This window comes from Aspergillus saccharolyticus, assembly GCF_003184585.1.
Source record: "Aspergillus saccharolyticus JOP 1030-1 unplaced genomic scaffold BP01scaffold_2, whole genome shotgun sequence".
Lineage (NCBI taxonomy): Eukaryota > Fungi > Ascomycota > Eurotiomycetes > Eurotiales > Aspergillaceae > Aspergillus > Aspergillus saccharolyticus.
This window is the reverse complement of record NW_020290612.1, coordinates 17,793-41,133: the sequence shown is the minus strand read 5'-3', so window position 1 is coordinate 41,133 and position 23,341 is coordinate 17,793. Positions and strand designations below refer to the sequence as shown.

Sequence of the window (23,341 nt, the reverse complement as noted above, 5' to 3'; positions counted from 1 at the left end):
TGGTTCCTTGGGTCTCGGAGTTGTCTTTCCTCAGGGACTGTTTCGCCCCAAAAGTCAGACTCGAGAATAGGAGAACTGGCCCCAATTGGGATTGACAGTTAGGCCCGACTAATAATGAGCCAGCCTGCAGTGGGGTTCAATTGACCACCTTCTGGTACTGCAAATATAAAAAGAACAACTGGAACTAAACTCCTGCTTGGCGGGGCCTCGGGGGCCCTCTTATAATAACCCTGAACTGGTCTCTCCTTATCCCGAGTTTCATCTTGATCTTCCTATCCTTCTCCCCACCCCCTTCCCCCCCCCCTCCCCCTCTCCTCTCACTCCCTCTCCCTCCCCATTATCCCCGAAGGGAAAAAAATGGCTCAGGTTTAGCCTTTCTGCGACTAGATGGATAGATTCTGTTGACCTCACATGTAAACTGTTCCTTCGTATATACAGAACCATTCTCCCCCCTCTCGGTTTATCCGAATTGGCCATGGTCAACGAGAACCATGTCGATCCAGTCCAGTGAACCCCTCAACCACGAGGATGAACCCTTTCTATCTGCCGTCGCCGCCGACTCCAGCGGCCACCAAACCAACGAAGCCCACAAGCACAATGATAATGAACATGACTACCACCACCGCCGCCAGCAGCAGCAGCAGCAGCAACAAGAGGCGGAGGAGGAGGAAGAGGAGGAGGAGGATGTCAGATTGATCAACAAGAAGATCCGCTTCCGACTCATGGTCACCCTGTTTGCCATGATTCTGGCCGTCGAAGTCGGTATCTGTATGTCTAACGGTCCGGTCACCCGCATATTCGAGTCAATCGCCTGCCGCGAATATTATCAGCAGTATGATCCCACGCAAATCGGCGCCAATGGGCAGGTTGATGAAGATCTGTGCAAAATCAAGGAGGTTCAGCAGGATCTGGCCGCCGTGAAGGGCTATATGGAGTTTTTCGATGGAACGCTGAGTATGTCGTGACCGATTATCTTTCCTCGGACAACATCGATATGCGATTTGATTCTGATTGTTGGGACTTTATCGTCTTGTGTTTACTCAGGTGCTATTCTGGCGATTCCCTATGGTCTTATGGCAGACCGATTTGGCCGGAAGTCCACCATCTGTCTGAGTATTCCTGGATTCGCCCTCAATTGCCTCATGCAGCTCGCTGTCATGTGGTTTCCTGATACCTTCCCTCTGCGAACCGTGTGGGCGTCCTCGCTGGCCTGGCTGCTGGGCGGTGGCCCTGTTGTGGCGTTTGCGATTATCTGGACGATGATGTCGGATGTGTCTACTGAGGAGGAACGGTTTGTTCAGAACGGTTCTCGCTCTGTGTCGCTGCTCGCTGACTCGCTTGTAGGGCGGCCATCTTTTTCAAGTTCGGAGTGGCCGGTATGGGAGCCGATTTCGCATCCAGCGCGGCCAGTTCGTGGCTGATGGCCCTCGATCCGTGGTTGCCCCTGTTGCTGGGCTGGGGCCTGGCTGTTATTGGCATGTTCTTTGCTCTGTCCTTGCCAGAGACCATGGGTGCTTTCCCCGGGGCTGGATCGAAGAAGTCGACCAATCTCGAACTGGGACAGATCTTCTCCAGCCAATCCGAATATAAGACGGTGCCGACCAAAGAACAAGAGCAGGAGGTCTCGAGTGATGACGAGGAGACAGGGCCCGAGGACGCGTACGCCGATGAGAAGAGCGGCGCTGCCCCCGCGACTCAACAGTCCTTGTTCGCCGTGGTGAAGCGTCGAATCCGGGCGTATTTCGCCCCATACGCATTCATTGTCGAGAACCGTCAGATCATGCTCCTTCTGTCGGCCTTCCTCGTCTACCGACTCAGCCGCGGCTCGTCCTGGTTCCTGGTGCAATACATCTCCACCCGATTCAAATGGACTCTGGCAGAAGCCAACTTCCTTATGTCGTTCAAGCCCGCACTCACTATCCCGCTGTTCCTCTTTGTCCTGCCCGCCATCTCGCGACGCTTGCTCAAGACCATGAAGCCCACACAGAAGGATCTCAGTCTGATGCGGGTCAGCATCGTGTTTCTCGCGGTGGGCACCCTGGGGATCGGGCTCTCGAGCCATGTATACATGCTCATCCCGAGTCTGCTTCTGCAGACCTCTGGATCCGGATTCGTCTTCCTGACGCGCTCGCTGATCACGACGCTGGTCAAGCGGGAGGAGACGGCGCGGCTGTTTACGATTATCGAGGTGTTGCAGTCGATGGGCAATGTGGTTGCTAGCTTGTCTATCACGACGGTGTTTCAGATTGGTCTGGAGCTGGGAGGCCCGTGGATTGGTCTTGCGTGGATGATGACTGCTACCGCGTTCACACTGGTGGGGCTGGCGGTGTGTATGTTTCGCTTGCCTCGTTCTTGATTCTGGGGTCGCATTTGTGGATTGGTGTTACTATTCTTCATGTATAAAATGGTTTCAAATAGGCATATATAGATATAAAGTTGTGGTTATGGACTGCTCCTCTTCTGGATGCTCGGCTACTGAGTAGTGTGATGAGACTATTGAACGTGATTATCGGCATCACAGTCATGTCAACCACGTGTCAGTGGGGCTCAATGCCAGCACTGTCATAGTTTTTTCCATCAATGAGGGATGATTGGATCATGTTGATAGCGATAACTACTAAGACTATAGCCCATTCTGCTATACTCCGGAGATCAGAACTTACAAACGATGTGGTGCAGCTCTCCCAAACGGGAAATGTGGCTGGGCCTCGGCGGGCGTCCCCAAAGGAGGCTAGTGGGAGATTGTGGGACATGTGAACGATGAATCCATCAATTCATCGCTTGCTTCACCAACACTTCCTCCAGTTGAGCTCAACAAAGCTCCATCCGCTCCTTTTCTGACCCTCCTCCCTCTTGCTTCAAGACTTCTACCCGATCCCCTGACTTGAACCTTCTTCTCAACCTCCCCAACTGGCTGGTAAATGTGCTAGCACATGGCGTGTTCAGTGATCTCATATCCTTCCCGATAACCCACCACCACCACACACCGCTATTGAACCATGGAGAAATTCACACAATTCCGCGATCGAGGTGAGCAAGCTGCGTCGGTGTCGTTATCGGTCGGACCGGACTAATTTGCCTTTGTCAGGGTCGGGCATTGCACCCTTCCTCCCCATTCCTCCTCAGCCCGTCAGCTACCTCCAGATTCCTGTCCGCATCCTCCTGTTCTGGATCCGACTGCCGCTGTTTGTGTTCGCCTGCCTGAGTTTCTTCCTCGTGCTGCAATGGCTTCCGATCGGCTCGCTGGGCAAGAAGGCGTCTCTGTGGTGTATCCTGGGCATACCCAGTATATGGTGGATTGACCTGCAGGTCGACGGCGTGCGCAAGGGGTGAGTGTGAAACTGCTGCTGTCCCGGCTTCCCAAGACCTCACTCCTACTAACAATCACGGTCTTCATGCACAAAGATCCCTCCACAAGCAACACCAGACCCGACTCCCCGGCCCAGGCTCCGTCATCGCCTCATCCTTCACCTCCCCCATCGACCCTCTCTACCTGGCCGCGATCTTCGACCCCATTTTCACCGCGTGCTACCCCAACACCTCCGAAGTCGAGCAAATCTCCCTCTTCCAAGCGATCCTCCGCGCCTTTAGCACCCCGCAGCCCACCCCTCCCCCGACCAAAAGATTAGTTAGTCTTGACGCCCTCCTCCGCAGATACCCCGGCCGCCCAATCGTCACTTTTCCAGAGTGCACCACCACCAACGGCCGCGCCATCTTGCCTCTAAGCCCGGCCCTCCTGACCGTCCCGACCGCCACCAAGATCTTCCCCATCAGCCTCCGCTACACCCCCGTGGACGTGGTCACCCCGCTTCCCGGAAGCTACGTCAGTTTCCTCTGGAACCTCCTGAGCAAACCCACGCATTGCATCCGCGTCCGCATTGCCGGCGCCGTCACCCCCACAACCTCCTCCACGTCTTCCACGGCTGCATCCGCCCCCGCATCAGCCGCCAAGGCATCGACAACAGCCCGTAAAAACAACTACGACACCAACTACCTCGACACACTCGACGCCTCCATCTCCACCCGCAGCCCGTCCTCCTCCCCCGAAGCCACGGGCGTCCCGGACACGGCGCTCCTGGATCATGTCGCGGACTCGATGGCGCGCTTGGGCCGCGTCAAGAGAGTGGGATTGAGTGTGAGAGAGAAGGTGGATTTCGTGCGTGCCTGGACGCGGACGCGCTGGGTATGGTAGTCTTACTTCTCTTTTTTACTTCTTTCTCTCTCCCATGTACCCTTTCTCTGCGGTCTCCTGCCGCTGAAGGGGGCAGCAGGCAGCAGGCAGGTGGGTAGCATTGTGTATGAATGAATCCGGGACGGTATATTCTTTCAGGATGTGGATGGAGTATGTTGTATGTACTCTTTTTATCATATCTCTTCTTTCCATTCGTTTATAGTTATGTATGTGTGTATGTATTTATGTATGTATATGTGTATGGTATCCTGAGCGAGACCCGGGGGGGGGGAATGGGCCATGGGCGGGGCAAAATACATAGAATGATGGATAGTAAGATCGGTGTCATGGAGAACGGTGTTATAGTAGTAGTACCCAAACAGAAGCGAAACTCAATTGAAAAAAGGCAATAGGGACTCGATTCTAGTCGTAAGTTCTGCCAGTGGTGCTAGGAGTTCCCGGGGTTTACCAATGCAGCATCATATACCAAGTGCCGTGCTGCCTACCAGGCAGTTTCAAAGGCAGTAGTTTGCTCTTGGCAAGGCAGGGGGAGTTTTCTTCGCGGTCGAGTTGCTGACTTACAGTGCTCCAATTTCTATTGGGAATTTACTATGGTTTAGATAGTATACGGACGAGAACTGTTTCATGAGGGGTAAAGCTGGAGGGTCAGCTGGTTATGCTTTATGCTTGACAACTAAAGCAGGGTGAGCACGTTCGGTGGGGGACGACTGCGCCTGGAGGAGGTGGAGATGGACATCAAAGAAACCTGGATGCAGGGTGACCAATCCCAGGGTTGGCTAGAAGGAAATGGGTCAGAGTCAAACTGAGGACATAATGTCTCTCTGGTCGCTCCGCCTGCCGGCAAAGGCTCGATCATGCTGCACCTGGACGACTTTATGGCAATGTTAAAAAGTAACGAGTAGGCATTAGTAACTTCAATGTATATCTATGCAAATTTCCCTCTCTCAATATACCACTCTAATCATCATAAGATAATAAAAAGACATGCATGGAAGATACAGCACGGCTCGCTATGCGAGGTATTACAATGCGGCGTTCCATAGATAGATATACATAAACCCCTTCATACCGACTAAAATGGGAAAGATGTGCATAGATCGAGGACCTGCCTAGATTCATGAAGACATTTCCACTTCCCCCGGCTTATTCATCCCAAAATACTCCATCTCTAGAGGCGCAGCCGACGAAGCAATGCCCAGACCAGGGTAACCCGCCTCTTCAAACAGCGTCCCCCGTGCCTGGACGACGGCGGATACTTCAAGAAGGAACTCGTACAACAAGACCACGTTGGTGAGGACATGGCCCAGAGTCGCAACCGGCTGATCCTCCTCTTCGTTAGGAACCGCTGTGTCCGTGCGTTCTTCCGGCGGACCATCGACTCCTCCTTGGGTTGGGTCCGCAGGCTGAGTGGCGTCACTTCCAATATCATCTGCTCTCTGTTCGGTCGCATTGGTAGCGTCACTCGAAGAGTTTACTGCAAATGGCTGCTCAAGCCGTCGCCGGAGTTCTTCCGCCGCATTTTTCCGTGCGGTGGAGGTTTCTCGCAGGGGCCGGAAGGGAAGGTCTTGCGTGAAAAGGTCCCGAGAACTGTTGCGGGCTGGGGAGGGCGTGGCTACGGCTCGCTCGAAGGGTCGACTGGAGGGCCTGCCTCGGGGCGTTGGTGAGCCGTACTCGGACTCCGCACGTGGGGTTGGGCGCTGTGAGGAAGACCGGGTGGGCGGTTGGGAACCCCTGTATGAACGGTTGGGAGTTGGGGCCGGCTCGTCGTCCTGATGTAATAGGTCGCGACGCGCGGCGATAAGGATGTCGAAGTCGGGAATTTCCTTGCGCCAGGTCTGGATCTTTTGCACGAGTTTCTGTAGTGTCGATTTGAGAGCCGGCGCATCGGCTTGATCCCACGTCGGTTCTTCGTAAGCATGTTTGATTTGATCGAGAAGACTGGGAGTTTCTGTTTCTTCTGTCGGAGGGTACACATATTTCGCCGGATCTACCAGCAGCCATCCGTCGAGGGAAATCAGATGTGATGCAACAATACTTCCCAATACCTCTGTCAGGGCCAGATTCACCACTACACTGTTGGTGAAAAAATTCTGAAGCCGGTGGAGTAGCTCGTGTACGATAGGGTCATCTTGTCGGAGTTCAAGAGGAAGGTGGTCTTCAGGATTATCTTCCGAGAGGGCCATACAAAGACGGGATTCGAGGATTGCTAGCCCATCCTTAAGGTAGTTGTCGTAAGAGTCGTTCAGTGTTGGGTCATCGACAATCGATGTGGCCATACCGAGCAGCTGCTGTAACTCGACGTCCAGAGCGCCGACGGTACGTTGCTTGGCGATTTGACCCGGGACAGTTCGAATCAAGGACCGTGCAAAAGAGTGATGTCTTTGTAGCACGACAGTCATGAGTCGCAGTGTCGCCAGAGTGGTCTGACGATTAGCCGACTGCAATCCGAGCAAAGTCAGGTCTCGCAGATTGAACAACGATGGCGAAGGCCTTGCAGCTTCTTCAGAGAAAGCAGCCAGTACATCAAGGGACTTTCGCCGACTAACAGACATGTCAATTGTGACGGGTTCCGAATCTGAGGGCGAGGCAAGAAGAAAATGGAGAATCCGATGAACCAGGTCTTCCTGATTGACCGACTCCAGAATCCGATAGAGATAGGTCATAACCGCGGCCGTCGAACCTCCCTCAACATCGGACGATTCGAGTAACGATGGGTATCTGCGCGAAGTTAGCATTACATGATATCGTCTTGGATGAACAACAATTTACAGTAACTGTTCCAAGAATAATACCTGGAAATGATCCAACAATGTCCCATTCACTTCCGCGGATTTGCAGTGGTCGATGGTGTCCTGCCAAAACAGCAGATACGACATAAAAGAGTCCATAGATGGTCCGAGCAGGGGAGGAAGAGCAGTTTCTTGGTTGGCATGGTCCGAGAGGGCGACAATATGGGGAATGTTCTCGTCCGTGTTCTCGGGAAATGTTAAGCTGGACAGGCATGTTAGACTCAGCAAAGCTGACACAACGATCCATGACTACGCACCTTCCCAGTTGACTGTATAGCGCACCCAACCCCGTTGCCATCAATGTCGCGAGATCGCTCTCAATTAGCCACCGCTCGAGACGCTTGGACCTCGAAGCAGTCTCGATCAGATACAGCAGACCGGTACGAGCGAAGTCGCCCGCCCGACCGGCATGGTGCACATATTCCACCAGCAGGTAAAAAAGCGGAAAATCATCTTTCCTCATGGCGCCTGCAAATTCCGCCCCATTGGTGCCCTGCTGTTCCCGTTCCTGCTCATCGGACCGGGGAGCGAACCACGCCGGAAGGATATTGGGCTGCAGACGGATGTTGTTGGCCACGCCGAACAGCAGCTCGACGAGTCTTCCTTCCACATCTTCCGAGTGCTTGTCCGCACGGCGTACAAGATCCACCAACGCCCGAGCAAAGAGGCGGTTGTCGACCACACCGTCAACCTCGGAATCGATTAGCGTGTTGAAGAACACGGTCGCGGAGCGGAGCATGCCATCGTCGTAGGAGGATAGGGCGAGTTTGGTGACAGTAACGAAAATCTGCGAAGAGGAAGCGTATGCAAGGCATGGATGAGGGGCCGGGCCGCGGGATTCGTCGCTCAGGACGGAAATCAGTCGATCAATGCAGTTGCGCGCGGTGGCTGTCGCCGACTGTTCGCCGTTGGGGGAATTGCTGGAGCGCCATATTTGCTGGGGGGGTAGAAATCAGCAGGGAACTACCAGCTCGAGCGACTAGGAGAATGACATACCTGCAGAGTGTTGCACGTCCGCTTAAACGAGGTCAATCGCTCCGTAGGAGTGGTGGCCCGAAAGCTCTTGGTAGAGAGTGAGCGGGAGCCCCCGATAATACGAGACCACTGCGCTGCGTTAGTGTATTTGTTTGGACGGAAAGAACGTCAAACTGAGATACGAGAGAGGGGTCAAACATACAAAGTCCATGATTCTGCAGGACCAGCATGGTACTATGTCTCAAACATGATCAATAAGGGCGAGAAGGTGAGGGGAAGAGAGGAAGGGAAGTGGGATGAAGATGATGTGCAGGAAGGAAAGCAGCAACAATACGGGAGTACGAGGAACAGAGTTGAGTGCCTGGGGCTGGAACCAATGCAGTAACCTCAGGCCCCAATTGAAGCACACTAAGCCGAAAACAGAATGATGTGCTGCGGACCCCGGTGCCGCCCGATCAGGCTTAGTTCCGTTTCCGACGCCGAAGGTTCCCAGGAAACTATTAATCTTATCAAAAGTCGTATTTCGTCGCATCGCGAATGCCATTTCCACTCCACTCCGGCCAACCCGACCACTTTACAAGTACACGGTTCCCTTTCCAAGGAAACCAAGAAACACATACACGCAAGAAAAAGTGCCTGTTCACATCGCGAGATGCGACCCCGTCCATGCCCCATTACCGCAACGCCTAGAGAGTATAGTATGCGCCTGTTCTCCATTCCGATCTAGAGAATAGCCCAGCCAATTGTCCCTGAAGATAACAACAAAAAAAAAAAAGGAACCATTGAATATAGAGATAATGCGCCTAACCACCCAGGACCCAAAAGTAAATCAATCACTATCGTCCTTCGGTCGACGACCCCCTCGCTTGCGTTTCGGCTGCTCGTTCTGATCACTGCCGTCGTCGTCGTGTTTCCGGCTCGCAGGTTGGTCAGGCACCTTGGCGATGATATCTGCGAGAAAGTCAAGTACTTCATCCTTGGCTACCGCTTGTTTCAGATGCGAAGCGGTGACGCGCTTGGAATTGCGATCCTTGGCTTCCTTAGCGGCTTTGGTGACGAGGGAAATCATGAATAGTTCGAGTGCTTTGGCTGTGGGGAGACGATCATAGGTCAGTTCTCATCCAAGACATGCGAACACAGACCGGGAAAGCGATTGACGATTCTATACGTACAGACAGCAATTGGCGTGACCTGCGCAACCTTGCCGACATCCTCATCCGCCTGCATGATACGCTTTATGCGCGCGACGGGGAATTTGGTCTTCACCTCGACCGGGACAGCGATGGGAGCCGGAGCAGCAGCAACGGCCGCCGGAGGAGGAGGGGGAGGAGACGGAGATGGAAGCCGCGCAGGCTCCTCTTCTTTTGAGACAACAGGGTCGATGTATCTGCTTGGAGCTGGTGGCGCGGCCTCAGCGGCCTCAGCGGCCTGAGCGATACGCGTCGAACGACGAGCCATGTCAGGATGTAGATGTGTCGCGTCCGCAAAGGGATAGATATTGAACTGTTGCTGGGGAACCCTGTTTAGCGGGCCCGGGGGAGCGGACGGAAATTGTTGTTGATACTGCGGGGTGAAGAAAGGTGAGGCGTCGTAAGAAGCGCGATGGGCGAGCGGATTCCCAAACGGGTAGACGGGGTGGTTGACGGAAGGGGAGATGGGGGACTGGAAGGTGGAAAAATCAGGGGATCGTGGTCGGTAGGTGGAATTGTCTTTTTCGGTCATCGCCTGTGGGGATTTAATGGGGTTTTTTATTATTATGTTATTTTTTATCAAACAATGACAAAATGCGCGTGCGCGCTTAAAAGCAAGAAATGAAAACAGACTAGTATGAATAAATATGGGGAACTCTTTCTCTTTAACTTACCTTTACCGCCAGTAGTAAACGCTGTGAAACTGTGTTTTTTGGGGGTTTGAAGAGAAGTGGATAGTTGGAAATAGAGAACAGTCCGTTGTGGTTCAGTCTGGGTTTAGATAACTAGACATGAAACCTTTGAGAAATAATATTGATTCATATCATATAGCCCGCAGTCGAGGAGAAGGAGGAGAAGAAGACGATGATGATGGTCATAATCACTCTATAATAGGCGAACAATGAAGAGGATTGGGAGGGGATGTTTTTGTAATTTGTATTGTAGACTGCGCGCAGCGGATGGTCCGAGCTTTTGGGTCCTTGTTTTGATTGTTTTTGGCGGAGGACAATACGGTACTTTAAGGTAATAGCATTACAGCACACTCACTGCAAGCAACAACTTGGAAAGCAAAGTGCGTGGCCACAACAGCAGTTTTTCTCTTCTTTCTTTCCGGGGAGCAGCAGCCGCCCTTTTTAACCCTGCGCCTCTGTTACACTTGCACGCCAAGCCTGCTTTTGCCTATTTTCATTATTGGATCCTTTTCTTTCTTTTTCTCTTTTTTATTTTGTTTTTATTTTCTCCTACCCCGAATCACATACAGGGACTCTCTACTGAATAAAAACCTTACTCTCAAGGCTTACTTCTCCTTCAGCCGGGTTCAACTGATCAGCTGGAAGACTCTCTTCACTCCCTCCTCTCTTTCATTTTCATTTACACCTGAATGACGATGACTGCACTTCCCTCTTTGCCACCCCACCCGTAGAGTTATGGTCTCTGGTTCACCCACTGATTGGATCTCGGGTTGCATTTATCTTTTACACCGCGCGTGATTCTTTCCGTCGAGTCAGCGATCGATGATGCAGTTCTATCCCTGCTTCCGATGCATGCTGGTCTGGCTATCTCCTGATTGCCCTCGACTCACCTGTTTCATGCTCTCTGAATGGAAGAGGGCAGCGGATTGCTCAACTTGGGCTCTGTTTATCTATTTCCTTTCGTGATCATCCCCCCCGCATCCACCTTTCCGTTTGTCTTTGACAGCAGGAATCACCATCACTATCCACGGCACTTGGATGATGATAAAAAGAGCTCTAGAGACTCAGGAAGCGAGAGAATTTCCCAGCAATAAGGCAGAAACCCTCGGTGGGTATCGCCGTTGTTGGGGGTTCCTCCTCGGTCATTGACGGTTTAAAAATAAACTTGATCTAATCTGACCAAGTGTCTAGTGTGGTGTTGTTGCCCCTGTTGCCTATCTGTTGGTTTCCCTCAAGTGTTTGGCGTGTTAATAGAGGAAGCATGCGGCTTTGAACACCTTGCGATTTCTTCTTCATCAGTAGATGAGGTTGGCGGGGAGTGACAGGCTTAGCCGTGCATAGACTAGTGCTTACTTGCCTGCAATAAATGCTAGTAATGGTGAGGATGACGAGAAGGAAGATTGCTCATACTATCTCTTGCTGTACGTATGTACTATGGGGATACCGGTAACTAAGCGTGTTCAAGCCGGAATCGCCGGGCGATGTAGTCCTTGTGTCCCTAACTTGACATGTCTTAGTAGGTTGTTGGATCTGGTCGCATAAGATCGACAAGGACACCACGTTCTGAGATTGCACTAGGTTATGACAGGAATGAGTTTAGGTTTTCCAAGCATTGCTATGTTTGAGACACAGAGTAAGAATACCTAGTCCGTAGTATAGTTCATTCCTCTGCAGGTGTTGACGGAGGGGTGCGGGACCTTCTTCCGGGGAAGATATTCTTCCGCTCCGGCCCGCTCTCCGGGTCTCCAAATTTGGACCAGCCAAATGAACCCATCGCGATGCTATTCACCACCAGCTAAACCGAGCCTTAAGTTTGCCTTCAATTTGTGGTGACCCGCCAGCAGGCATGGCCCTTATCTCCCGTTGATGGCGCACTGAGCATGTGGCTGATCTCTGCCATTCTGGCTTACTTCTTCTAACTTCAATCGCCTGGACGCTTCTCGCCAATCTCGATTGCTCTCTTCGCTTTCCACCTCTTCAGAAAAGCTCGTGACCTTTGCGATGGCTGTCGCTGAGCAGCCTTCGGGCTTGATGGATATCGCCAGGTAATATAGATCGCCTCTACCTGAATGTTGTATCTGTGATGACTGATAATCTCCTGCCGTGCTGAATAGCTCATTGACGCAGGATGAGATTCCGTTCAAGCTGCGATGCGCCATCTGCAACAAACTCGCTGTGAACGCCTTTCGTCTGCCTTGCTGCGATCAGGCAATCTGTGAGAACTGTACGCGATCCATGCCATTCTGACCAACTGTCGATCACCCCGTCTAATCCACCGTCCAGGCCAGGCGTCTCTTCCCGAAACATGCCCCGTCTGCGCGCACACTCCTCTCTCCTCTGATCTATGCAAACCGAACAAAGCCTTGCGAACTACTCTAAAGGCTTTTCTCCGCACCGAGGAGAAGAAACGCGAGAAAGAACGGCAGTCTGCCACGCCGGCAACACCCGTGGATGCGACCCCTGTTCAACAGGAAACCCCCAATGCAACTAGTAGTGCGCAGGATCAATCCGAACAGGACGTACCGACTTCTGTGACCCCTTCCGCCGATCAAGACACACAAGCGCTACCTATTGCACTGAACGTCTCAAAATCGAACGCGGGCTATGTTGCTAGCAGCGAACCTCCTGAAGCTGTTGCTGCGCAGGTAGGCTGGCAAGATTTGTCCTTTGTTGCCTCGCTAACAAGCCTTGCAGGGCGAAAATGACGAACATTCTTCGGTCCCTCTACCGGATCAGTCAGATGAGACCGCCCAGGACGGAGCGGATGACGTTGGTCCCACCGATGAAGACCAGTCTGGACAGGTCAACGACGAAGAAGCCCCGGAGGCCGGCGAGTCAGACTCGATGCTTCCCAACGGCATGGGCTTCAACGCGGCCTCCGGAATGTTCCCCAACATGGGCTGGAACGTCGGGAATTTCAACCCAATGAGCCAATTCATGAATAATGGGATGTTCAATTTCCCCATGGGTCAGTCTCCACTCGGTTTCCCACTGTCTTTTTCTTTACTGACAAGCTCCATAGGAATGCCTGGGATGGCGATGGACCCGATGGCCGCGAATCAGGGTATGTTTGGAGGCTACGGGATGAACATGAATGGCATGAACATGGGAATGAGTTTCGACGCGGGTCAGGGGGTATATGGGGGATGGGACGGCTCACAGAACAATATGTGGAATGGAGGCCAAGATAAATTCAATCCAAATGCTTTTGCAAATGGTATGGGTCCGCAATACGGGGGCCCCTCTGGCTTCGGTGGATATAATATGTCTCAACCCAACCTTGCTCAAATGCAGCAGCAACAATTCCCTAGCCAAGAATATCAGAACGGGTCGTACGGCCCCGGGTATGGCAGAGGCAATTTTCGGGGTCGCGGTCGTGGATTCTTTCCTAGTGGTCGTGGCCGCGGAGGTCTTGCTGGAGGACATATGCAGACCACCTACCCCCCTAATGCTAACTATTCAGCGTTCCCTAACCATAATGCTTCTAATATGAATCTCGACATGGCGGCTCATTCGCAGGATGAGACTGCTGAGGTATCTGGGGAGTTTGATCACGGGGACGCTCAGGAGGCCAACCATGATACTGGACCCGGCGGCGATGTGGACGGCGCACCAGACGATACTGCGCCCCAGGATGTCACGGCAGCAGATGAGAATGGTGAAAATAGTGGATTGGATCCCACTGATCTTGATCCTGCCACTACTGCAACGGCAGCACAGGAGGATTCCGCACAGGAAGAAACCCAGCTGCAGGGCATCCCCACTATCGATAGTCTAGACCAGGTCAATTCCATGCAGGCCATGTCCAACTTCCCCATGGGCATGCCAGGCCCGATGGGTGCTGGATTTGGAAGAGGGGGAGGGTTCAACATGCGCGGCAGTCCGTTTGTCGGTGGAAGTGGGAGAGGAAATGGCGGATTCAATGGAGCTCCCTTTATGGGGACAGCAGCTCCCAATACGATGATGTACCCCGAGCCTCGCGGGCAAGGTGTGGAAGGAGCGCCCGCCGCGCCTCGAGCCATGCGAGAAGGTCTGCCCAACACCAGCGTCCTCCGACAGCGTCATTTCCAGCAACAACAACAACAACAACAACAACAACAACAACAAAATCAACTTCCTGGCCGATCCGGCGCCTCCTCTGCGCAACCCTTTGGCGGGACCCCTCAAAGGTGAGACGGAGATTTTTTTGTATCAGACTGGCCACAATTGAAACTAACTCTCTGACCCTCCCTTCTAGCGCAAGCGCTACGCCAGCACAGGACGATCAGCGACCACGATCGACCTCCCGCTCGAAATCCCCACGTCCGACGTCAACTTCCCGAACAAAGAGCCGGTCTCGATCCCCTCAGCCTTCTTCTTCCCAGATCGACAGCCGTCGCTCGTATCGGCAACGCTCGACTAGTGTGGACATGACAGGAGACGATTCCGAGCGCCGCCGCGAGCGGCCCAGACGACCTCGTCGGGACGACAAGTACGACGAGCTCTCCGGCGCGGATGAGGGTCATCGCACCCGGTCGCCCTCGCGCGATTCCCGCCGGTCTACTACTGCTCATCGTCGCGACAGGGACCGGGACAGGCGAAGTGGTCGCCGATCGCATCGCTCGCGCCGCCACCGTAGCTGGAGCCGGAGCCCCAACCGCAACGGCGACGATGCGACCGCCACGGATCGCCTATCGTCGATACCTGAGGAGAATGTTGCCCGCGACAAACCTGCCAGTGGCGACAGTCACCGGGCCGGCAAAGACCGCTCCAGCCGCTACGATGACGATCGAGATCGAGATCGGGACAGGGACAGGGACCGCGACCGCGACCGCGATCGGGACTCCAAGCGCCGTGACCGAGACCGTGAGTGGGATAGAGAGCGCGACCGTGCTCGTGACCGTGATCGAGATCGCTACCGTGAACGCGACAGAGATCGAGAGCGCGACCGCGACCGCAGCCGTGACCGTCACCGGGACAGGGACAGGGATCGCGACCGGGACAGGGACAGGAAACGTTCTCGCCGTGACCGCTCCGGGTCTCCTGCTGGTAGTGAGTACTCCTCGCGCCACCATCACTCTTCTCGCCGAGACAAACGCGGGGGCCGCGATGAAGACGGTGGGGGGGAGCGCCTGCGCGAGAAGGCCACCACCGCTTCGGCTGCTGCAAAAGCTGCTGGCGAGTCTGAGAAAGACCCCCACACTCTGGAGCGTGAAGCCCGCAACCGCGAGCGTATGCTGAAAGAGCAACAGCGTCGCGAGGCCATGCACGCAGACCGCGATGGCGGCAAATCGGCGCGTAAGCGGGACGGACGCGGGCTGAGTGGTGGCCGCCGTCTCAGTTACAAGTACGAGGATGACGAGACGGATGATGCTCGTGCCGCTCGTGTCGAAAAGGAGAGGGAAGCCGGCCGCTGGTAGTGCATTTACTTTCTCTCCCTTCTCTCTCTTTTCTTTTAACCCTTCCCATCCGGATCGTCACCATCTATTTCCCCTCTCACCTATCTGCTTCTCGTGATACGATGAAGAGCATATAAAGCACATCCATCGGAGCTTGACCATATTCTCGCCTCATTTACCATCAATGCCCTATCATACCGGGTCCCTTTCGTCAAACATGTCTTCTAGGATGCATGTGCTGTAACCTATGAAGGCATCATTTGTCTACAATGAAGATAATCTCGCATTCATGATTTGTACGCTTGATGGAGGAAGGAAATAGGTAGCAGGAGGTCGCAAAAGATGAGATAGTATCAACAATAAAACCATCTATGATTGATGAGAGTCACCATTCCACGTAGTTTGCATTTCACATGGGTAGTAAGTTCCATAGGAACCATGCAGACGAACATGCACCCAGACGATCAACGGACCGTGCTCTCGCTAATTTATCGGTTGACAACAACAATGCACTATTCTATTCAAGTAGGGGGAGATGAGTCTGTTCAGTCATGAATGTCTTTATATCGGAATTGAGTCGAAACCCAAGGAACACACACACACACACCAAAAAAGGAGTAGTTACATTGCAGGAGACACGATACAGTACATCAGAGTCCGGTTGGCCAGGGCGGCCAGGAACGAGGTTTGTTTGAGGAAGTAAAAAGAAAGTCATCATACTGAGAGGGTTACTATCAGAGTCTGTAGGCGGGCGGATGGATTATGAAGAGGTAGAGGTAAAAGGGGCGCTGGAGGAGGAAGGATAAGGCTTAGCCCAGCTTAGCCTTGAGAGACTCGATCTCCGCGGTCAGGCTCTGCATCTGTTGAGCCTGGGAGGCGATGGTCTTAGTTTGCTCGGCGATGAGTTCCTTGATGGCGCCGATTTCGCGCTGCACGGCATCGGCGGCGTTGGCGGCGCTAGTGGAGATGTTGGGCGTGGGAGAGGCGGTCGCTGCTGCTGCGACGGGAGGGGTGGCAGTGCGGGGGTTTTCGGGGGCAGGGGAGGCCTGATGAATTATCTGTTAGTTAGGCGGTCAGTGAGTGAGAAGTCGTGTTTCGTACCTTGGAGGAAGTGGGTTGCGTCTTAGCCTCCTCTTCCTTCTGGTGCCATGGACTGGCCTTGATTGTGGGAGAGGCAGCTTCGGGGGTGCGCGCGGCACGCTCGACGGATTTGGGGGCCTCGTCGAACGCGGACGGCTCCTCGGGCTCGGCCTCTTCCTCCTCCTCGTCGGCGAACTTGTTGACCATGGCAGCCATGGAAGCACCCTGGTCCTTCATCGAGGCATTGGGTCTGGCTACAGGGGTGGGCTCCGGGGCAGGTTCCGCCGCCTTCTTTACAGGGGCGGGCTCTTCAGCCTTGGGAGCAGCGGGAGTCGGACTGTCCAGAGATGAGGTGGGCTTGTCTTGCACGCCAGTCACTTCTTTCAGTCCCTCGCCCTCGTAGAGGTTGGCCATGGAAATCTTGGGCGGAATGGCCTCCTTGCCGCCAAACCACTCGTCGGGGCCCATGGCAGGCTTCACCCCAATGGTGGGGGGATAGATGTCGTCCTGGAAAGTTTCGGCACGGCGGGGGACGATGAAAGAGACAGGCTCGATGTAGGTGTCGTTGACAGTCTTGAAGGCACGGGTGACTTCATTCTCGTGGGTGTTCACACCGCGCTTGGGCATGAAAGCAATGCCGCGCTGGGGATCGGCAGACTTGTACTCAGCAAGGTATTCGAACTTGTCGTTCTCCAGCTCGAAGTAACGGATGTTACCATCACTACACCAAGTTAGATAAGCTCTGAATCAATCACAAACCATCACTTACCCTCTACCAGCCAGGTACAGACACTGAGTGCCCTCATCCCAGAAGGGCATGCAGACACCGGAAATGGAATCAAGAGTCTTGAACCCGTTGATAGGCTCGCGAGGAGCGCGAATATCCCACAGCGCCAGCTGGCGGTCACTCATCTTTGAGAAACCGGTGGTCGCGATCCGGTCGCGCTCACCCAGCCAGACAGAGCGACTGTTCTTGGCTCCCGAGTGTCCTTGCGTCTCGTGCGCAGGACGCTCCTGACGTACATCCCAGATGCGCAGCTTCTTGTCTCGGGAAGTCGTAACCAGGAGAGAACCATTCGCGCTCCAGGACTGCGATTGCACAATATCGCCCAGGTTCAGGGTCAACTTAGGCGCACCAGCCTCGATATCCCAGATCTTCACAGTGTAATCGCCTGAAGCCGTAGCCAGGATGTTCTCGGCCGCCGGGTTGAACAGAACGTGTCCGACCTTCCTACAGTGAGGTTAGTGAGTCCAGTCCGGCACGAGATGGTAGGGCGCATTGAGGGTGTTCCGGTCGGAAACATACTTGGGGTGGCCGGAAAGCTTCCCAACAGGAGCTACATCTTGGATCTCATCGGGGTCAACATCCGGGGAGAGGGTGAAGCCTTCTGGTACACGCCAGAGCAGAACCTATCACGCGACCTGTTAGTTTGATCGATCGATGGAATCGCGGAGGCAATAATGTTGTTGTACCCTTCCGTCGTCGGAACCGGACGCAATGAGATCATCGTTGAAGGGGTTCCTAGCAAGCGTCAGTCACTATTTCTCAGAGGCTGCGAACGTCCGCGATGCTCACCAGTCGGTATCCAAAACAACAGCAGTGTGCCCACGGAACAGGGGCATGCGCTCCGGCAGCTTGCCCCGCTCCTCCAATGGAATGACAGCAAAAGCACCACCGCCACCGGCCTCCCAGTTCACGGAGAGGTACTTGGGGTTAACCTAGTCGCATGGTCAGATTATTCGGTGGGGAGCGCCATAGGGGCGATGGGAGCGGTCGGACCTTGACGAGGTTGGTATCCCAGGCATTTCTGGAAACACGGAGATTATCATAGCATTGCTCCTGTTAAGATCATGAGTGATTATCCGATTTGCGATGGATCAGAAGCGTAGTTCGCGCACCTTTCTCGTCGGCCGTCCGAAGACGTGTCCTGCTACCTGTCAGATTGCGGGCAATCGGAGGGGGAGGAGGGGGATCCAAGGGGAACTCACGGTACTTGGACGAGCGCACGAAACGACCAGACATGATGCTGGTGTGTCAAATCTCAATTAGATTATTAAGAAAGGGGTGGGAAGGAAGTAGAAAAGAAAAAGGAAGCAAGGCAATGACGGAAACAAGAGACAATGGCGGAGGGAGAGTGAGAGGAGTGGATGTTGGGTCGGTCTGCAAGCAACGCAAGAACAGCAGCGGCTAGAAACAAGGGAACAAGTGGAAACCCGCTGCGGGCGGGCCAGAACGGAGTAGATAGTGAGATTTGACGGGTCCTGAGCCAGTGAATGAACCCAAGAGAAGTAATATGGAGAGGGGGTTTATTGAAAATGGGAGAGGTAGACGACCCAAGCCATCATAAGAGCAATTGATTGACTACTTAATGCCTATCTATCCCACAGACAGACAGCATCCCAGCGATGCGATGTAAATAAAATTGAAATACGAGTACGACGATCAGCTCAGGACAATACTACCGGGCTAGTCTTGATCTGGCCTAGCGTTTCCTTCCTCCCCCGCCAGTCACCGGCTGAGTCAGCTGACTTTTGTTTACCGCCCATCCCGTCGCTGCAGAAACCAACTGGCAAACCATCGGCTGGCCTTGGATAAGCCTGTTTATTGCCGGGTTCAACTCCTCTCTCAGTCTGCACCTTAATTATACCACCATCACCACCTCCGCCTCCTCCGCCCTTCCCTCCTGGCATGTCGCACTCAGTCTCCACTTAAATCTGACTGATTTTCTTTCGCCTGGCACATCCCACGCTTCCCAATCCGCGACCTTGCCTTGCGCAGGGTTTTGTCCTCGCCTGCTGTCAGTTCCGTCCTTAGAATCCTCGTCAGTGGCCAGGCCCTGGTGGCTCCCTGCTCTCACCATGGAAAACGATCATATGGTAACCTCCAGTGGAAGCTTGCCCTTCATGAACCCTCCACTGACGCGACAGCACAGCTTCAGTCGAAGACATCTTCCCGAACTCGCATCCCAACAGCCGGTTTGAAAGAGATGAATCCGGCTTCCACAAATGCCCTCTCGAGGCTTGTGCAGCCCGGTACTATTGCCGATGCCGTGACCAGTAAGACTTCGGGCCTGTCGCGTACGTTTCTGAAGGATCTCTGGCATGAGCTGCCGCGAGACTAACAGGAGTAGAGACAGGTCGTCCACGAAGCACAACCCAGTCGGGCACAACGTCGAGATCCCGTATTGCCAGCAGCACAGTCAAAACACATGGTCGGGCGAACACATACAGCGCTAATACCTTAGGCCGATCTGCTTCTACCGTTTCACGCACAAAGTCGACCGTCTCGTCCACAACCGCGCCCATGGCGCGACCGCACACGAGCATGTCGCGTTCACACACCGTCAGCAACACCCGGAGGCCAATGGCCAATGCGATTCCCCGCGCAGCCACGGCAATGGGCTCTCGTGAAAAAGAGGAAGTGGAGGGTACCATACTTGGAAAACGTAAGGGTAGGCTCGAGTTTGACTGCTTTTCATCCCCTGCTACACCACCCCAGGCCACAAGGACACTCAGCGATGAGACTTCCCGGGACGTGCCATTCACCCAGCGTCTCAACCTACCATGTTCGCCATTGGACCGCTTGGCTCAAGTTACTGGTCCCATTGAACCCTTGACATCAAGGCGCCTTCTTGCACACCATGCTTCCATGAATCAATTGCGTTACCATGCCCTGCCTTCTCGATCCCTCTTTACTACCCCAGTTAGACCTGCCCGTCTTGCCCCTGTTTTGTCCTTTGTGCGTTCTACCAGAAAGCCCTCTCGTTTGCCGCAATTTCTTACCAAGGAATCATCGATCAAGTCATTTAACTATTCTATAGGTGGCGAGTGGGACCTGGACGTCCGAGAAAAACGAATGTATGACCTTGTACGAAGCATGGAAGAACGTGTCAGTCAACAGGGACAATCGAACACAACATTGAAAGATGCGGTCGATCTTTACAAGTCTAGAGGTATGGGCAAAGTAAGCGCCGCTCTTGCTGTCCAGTGCTGACTTGACGCCACCTGCAGTGACGGAATTAGAGACATCATCAAAAGAGCTTACAGAAATGAATGTCACACTGCGAATCCAAATAGGCTCATTGGAGAATCAACTGTCTGGATCCGAGAAGGCCCTCAAGGACGCGCAAAGAGACCACGATATAATGATCGAAGACTTCAACGCCCGACGACGCATGGAGTTGGAGACAGTACGGCTGGAAGGCAGAAGAGAAATGGAAACAATGCACTCGCGACATCAACAGGAAATTCAGGAACTCAGAAAACGCTTCGAGAATGAGCTGGAGGGCGAAAGAGCTGCCCGCGTGCGCGAGTTAAGTCAGGTCACTTCGCAATCTGCACTTGACACGCAGCGATCGCATGCCGAGCTTGACAAGAAGGAACGAGAAATCGTCACCTTGCAACATGATATCCACGCCCTGAAGGCCGATCTCGAGCGTGAGCGCAAGGCCAATAGGGATCTCAGGCACAACCTGGATGCAGCCAGCACAAACACCGTCACAATGGAGTCCTCCGTACGTGCTTTGAAAGCCCGCATCGAATTTCTTGAGTCCGGTCGCGAGGAGCAATCTCAGGCTTTTGAGCGGCTGAACCAGCAAATGATGGACGCACTGGCTGAAACAAATGCCACCAAGGAGAAGCTCCGCAAAGAGGAGACTCTGAGAAGAAAGCTTCACAACCAGGTGCAAGAGCTCAAAGGCAATATTCGAGTCTTCTGTCGAGTCCGTCCATCGCTGCCTTCGGATCCAGTCACACAGGTCGCACAGATCCAGTTTCCAGATGAGGCAGAAGATTGCAAAGAGATCGCTGTGCTGGGTCCGGAAGAAAAAAGCAGTCTCGGAGCAATCTCGAGAAAGAACAGCAACTTCTCCTTTGATCGTGTATTCGGACCGAGCACGCAAAATGCCGAGGTCTTCGATGAGATCAGCCAACTGGTGCAGAGTGCTCTGGACGGATACAATGTGTGTATCTTCTGCTACGGCCAAACCGGCAGTGGTAAGACCTATACTATGTCATCTCTCGACGGCATGATTCCCCGGGCAGTGCACCAGATCTATGAGACAGCCACTGGCTTGGAGGAGAAGGGCTGGCGGTACACAATGGAGGGCAACTTTGTTGAGGTGTACAACGAGAATTTGAACGACTTGCTGGGCAACCCCGACGACCTGGACAAGAAGAAGCTCGAGATCCGACATGACATGCAGAGAGGAAAGACGATCATCACCGATGTTACTACTGTTCGCCTCGACTCACCCGAGATGGTTGAAACCATCCTCAAGAGAGCAGCCTCCAACCGTTCCGTCGCAGCGACCAAAGCCAACGAAAGATCCTCTCGGTCGCACTCCGTCTTCATTCTCAAACTCATCGGCGAGAACGACATCACAGGTGAACGCAGCGAGGGAACCCTCAACCTGGTTGACTTGGCGGGTAGTGAGCGTCTCAGCCACAGTGGGGCAACCGGCGAGCGCCTGCGTGAGACACAGAACATCAATCGCAGTCTGAGCTGCTTGGGCGATGTGATCGCCGCTCTGGGACAAGGAAAGGAAGGCGGACATATTCCCTACCGCAACAGCAAGGTACGCTTCCCTAGCAACATCGCTTGAAATCCGACCATTATAGCTAACTACCAAGCAGTTGACCTACCTCCTCCAGTTCTCCCTTGGCGGCAACTCGAAGACCCTGATGTTTGTCATGGTCAGCCCGCTGCAAGCCCATCTCGCGGAGACCTTGACCAGTCTCAAATTTGCCACCAAAGTACATAACACGCATATTGGGACGGCCAAGCGGCAGGCGCGAGTCCGCGAATGCTGAATGCGGTGGAGGCTTTTTGCGAATTGTCGAATGATACCTTTTGAGTTCCTTCTTTTGTATGTTGGCGATAACTGTGGGATGTTGGCCTTAATGATCCAGGCCTTGGCAGCGGCGTCTTGGAGTCTTATGCTCCGTCAAGTGACAGTTTAATGAGCAACATCAGTTCTCTCTTGCTTTTCTGTATGTATTGAAATGTACAATTGTGATTGTGCGTGGTGTGCCATCATGATGGGATTTAAATCGTATGCTCGTTGATCCCGAATATATACTTAGTCCATGGCGCGCGACAAGCACATGGCGTAAGTAACAAGAACTTTCCGGTACCGGAGAGCAGCATGGGAAATTTCCTTGTAGGTGCCCATAGCTTGGAAAGCTCGCTAATTGTCCCTTCTGAAACCATACTTGGAACAATCCTTGAAGTCTACCCTTGATCATACTAAGCGGTGGTAAATGAGGCACGCAGATAAAAAGCGGAGAGGCCAGGCAGAAATGCGCATTTGATTTCTGGAGGGGAAATCTATGTATACAACCTCCACTTAGGGTTCTTATACTTGCTTTCCGGGTGGACTGCGGACCGACCGATCAGATGCCAATCGGAGGTCAATTGGAAATCAGAGCTAAAATAAGGTGTTACACGCTATTGCCAGTATGGTACTCGTATGCCTTGCGGCTTGTGCTAGATGGGGTCCAGACAGAGTAATGAGTAATGAGGGGGGCAGGGAAGGGGATAAGGAGGCGTCTTTCTCATGCACGACGTATGTATGAGTCAATTCAACTGAGCAGTATTCCAGGACTCCAGGGGCTGGGATTTAAGAGCGAGATTTGAGATGCTGTCCGGTAATGGGTGAGGAGGGTATGACCTGTTGTCGCTTGGAAGTTGGGCCGTCTTGATTAGACATCAGTTAGTAGTGATGGTCTCTATACATACGTTCGTGCAATCAGGAGACGGCGGCCAGTGTTGCGGCAACACTAACAGCAATTATGGGGGAGGGGTCTATCTCATTCGGAATAGAAAGCTTGCAAGGATCATGGCTTGAAAGGATGCATGCTTGAATTGAAGAGATGGCAATCTAAATTCACTATGTAATCTTAAATTAGCGTTTAGTGGGAAGAACCGGCAATCCCGGATGGCACAAACTGTTATACAGCATGTACTGTTATATGCCGACCTACAACCGAAACAAGAAGCGAAGGCCACACACTACCAATGGCAGAATCTACTGCCGAATCCTGA

The 23,341-nt window shown here is 53.4% G+C and overlaps 6 protein-coding genes across 6 annotated transcripts; 3 read left to right on the top strand and 3 right to left on the bottom strand.

The window, feature by feature from the left end:
* The first annotated feature begins 298 nt into the window (after positions 1 to 298).
* Positions 299 to 4,407, top strand: BP01DRAFT_412907 (MFS general substrate transporter). The gene is made up of 6 exons (XM_025578977.1): positions 299 to 548; positions 633 to 954; positions 1,045 to 1,291; positions 1,345 to 2,330; positions 3,089 to 3,329; positions 3,406 to 4,407. The coding sequence occupies exons 1-6, from the start codon at positions 492 to 494 to the stop codon at positions 4,190 to 4,192; spliced, it is 2,640 nt and encodes an 879-aa protein (XP_025435118.1). The 5' UTR covers positions 299 to 491; the 3' UTR covers positions 4,193 to 4,407.
* A 740-nt stretch (positions 4,408 to 5,147) lies between these two features.
* On the bottom strand, positions 5,148 to 8,250 carry BP01DRAFT_310481 (uncharacterized protein). The gene is made up of 5 exons (XM_025572418.1): positions 8,159 to 8,250; positions 7,978 to 8,085; positions 7,239 to 7,918; positions 6,962 to 7,183; positions 5,148 to 6,910 (listed from the first exon to the last, which is right to left on the bottom strand). The coding sequence occupies exons 1-5, from the start codon at positions 8,165 to 8,167 to the stop codon at positions 5,308 to 5,310; spliced, it is 2,622 nt and encodes an 873-aa protein (XP_025435117.1). The 5' UTR covers positions 8,168 to 8,250; the 3' UTR covers positions 5,148 to 5,307.
* Positions 8,251 to 8,785: 535 nt separating this feature from the next.
* nctA (negative cofactor 2 transcription regulator complex subunit BUR6) lies at positions 8,786 to 9,678 on the bottom strand (the record flags this gene model as incomplete). Its single annotated transcript, XM_025576621.1, has 2 exons — positions 8,786 to 9,045; positions 9,129 to 9,678. The coding sequence occupies 2 exons, from the start codon at positions 9,676 to 9,678 to the stop codon at positions 8,786 to 8,788; spliced, it is 810 nt and encodes a 269-aa protein (XP_025435116.1).
* A 1,944-nt stretch (positions 9,679 to 11,622) lies between these two features.
* BP01DRAFT_388219 (uncharacterized protein) lies at positions 11,623 to 15,582 on the top strand. The gene is made up of 6 exons (XM_025577803.1): positions 11,623 to 11,883; positions 11,953 to 12,062; positions 12,122 to 12,483; positions 12,533 to 12,806; positions 12,861 to 14,007; positions 14,076 to 15,582. Exons 1-6 carry the CDS (start codon positions 11,840 to 11,842, stop codon positions 15,235 to 15,237), a joined length of 3,099 nt encoding a protein of 1,032 aa, XP_025435115.1. The 5' UTR covers positions 11,623 to 11,839; the 3' UTR covers positions 15,238 to 15,582.
* A 39-nt stretch (positions 15,583 to 15,621) lies between these two features.
* On the bottom strand, positions 15,622 to 18,674 carry BP01DRAFT_352650 (coronin). Its single transcript, XM_025573990.1, has 9 exons — positions 18,286 to 18,674; positions 18,196 to 18,224; positions 18,077 to 18,136; positions 17,873 to 18,015; positions 17,770 to 17,818; positions 17,603 to 17,706; positions 17,066 to 17,527; positions 16,318 to 17,017; positions 15,622 to 16,262 (listed from the first exon to the last, which is right to left on the bottom strand). The coding sequence occupies exons 1-9, from the start codon at positions 18,317 to 18,319 to the stop codon at positions 16,026 to 16,028; spliced, it is 1,818 nt and encodes a 605-aa protein (XP_025435114.1). The 5' UTR covers positions 18,320 to 18,674; the 3' UTR covers positions 15,622 to 16,025.
* Positions 18,675 to 18,955: 281 nt separating this feature from the next.
* On the top strand, positions 18,956 to 22,276 carry BP01DRAFT_352649 (putative kinesin family protein (KlpA)). Its single transcript, XM_025573989.1, has 6 exons — positions 18,956 to 19,173; positions 19,230 to 19,374; positions 19,428 to 19,742; positions 20,118 to 20,249; positions 20,308 to 21,872; positions 21,931 to 22,276. The coding sequence occupies exons 1-6, from the start codon at positions 19,156 to 19,158 to the stop codon at positions 22,105 to 22,107; spliced, it is 2,352 nt and encodes a 783-aa protein (XP_025435113.1). The 5' UTR covers positions 18,956 to 19,155; the 3' UTR covers positions 22,108 to 22,276.
* The last annotated feature ends 1,065 nt before the right edge of the window (positions 22,277 to 23,341 follow it).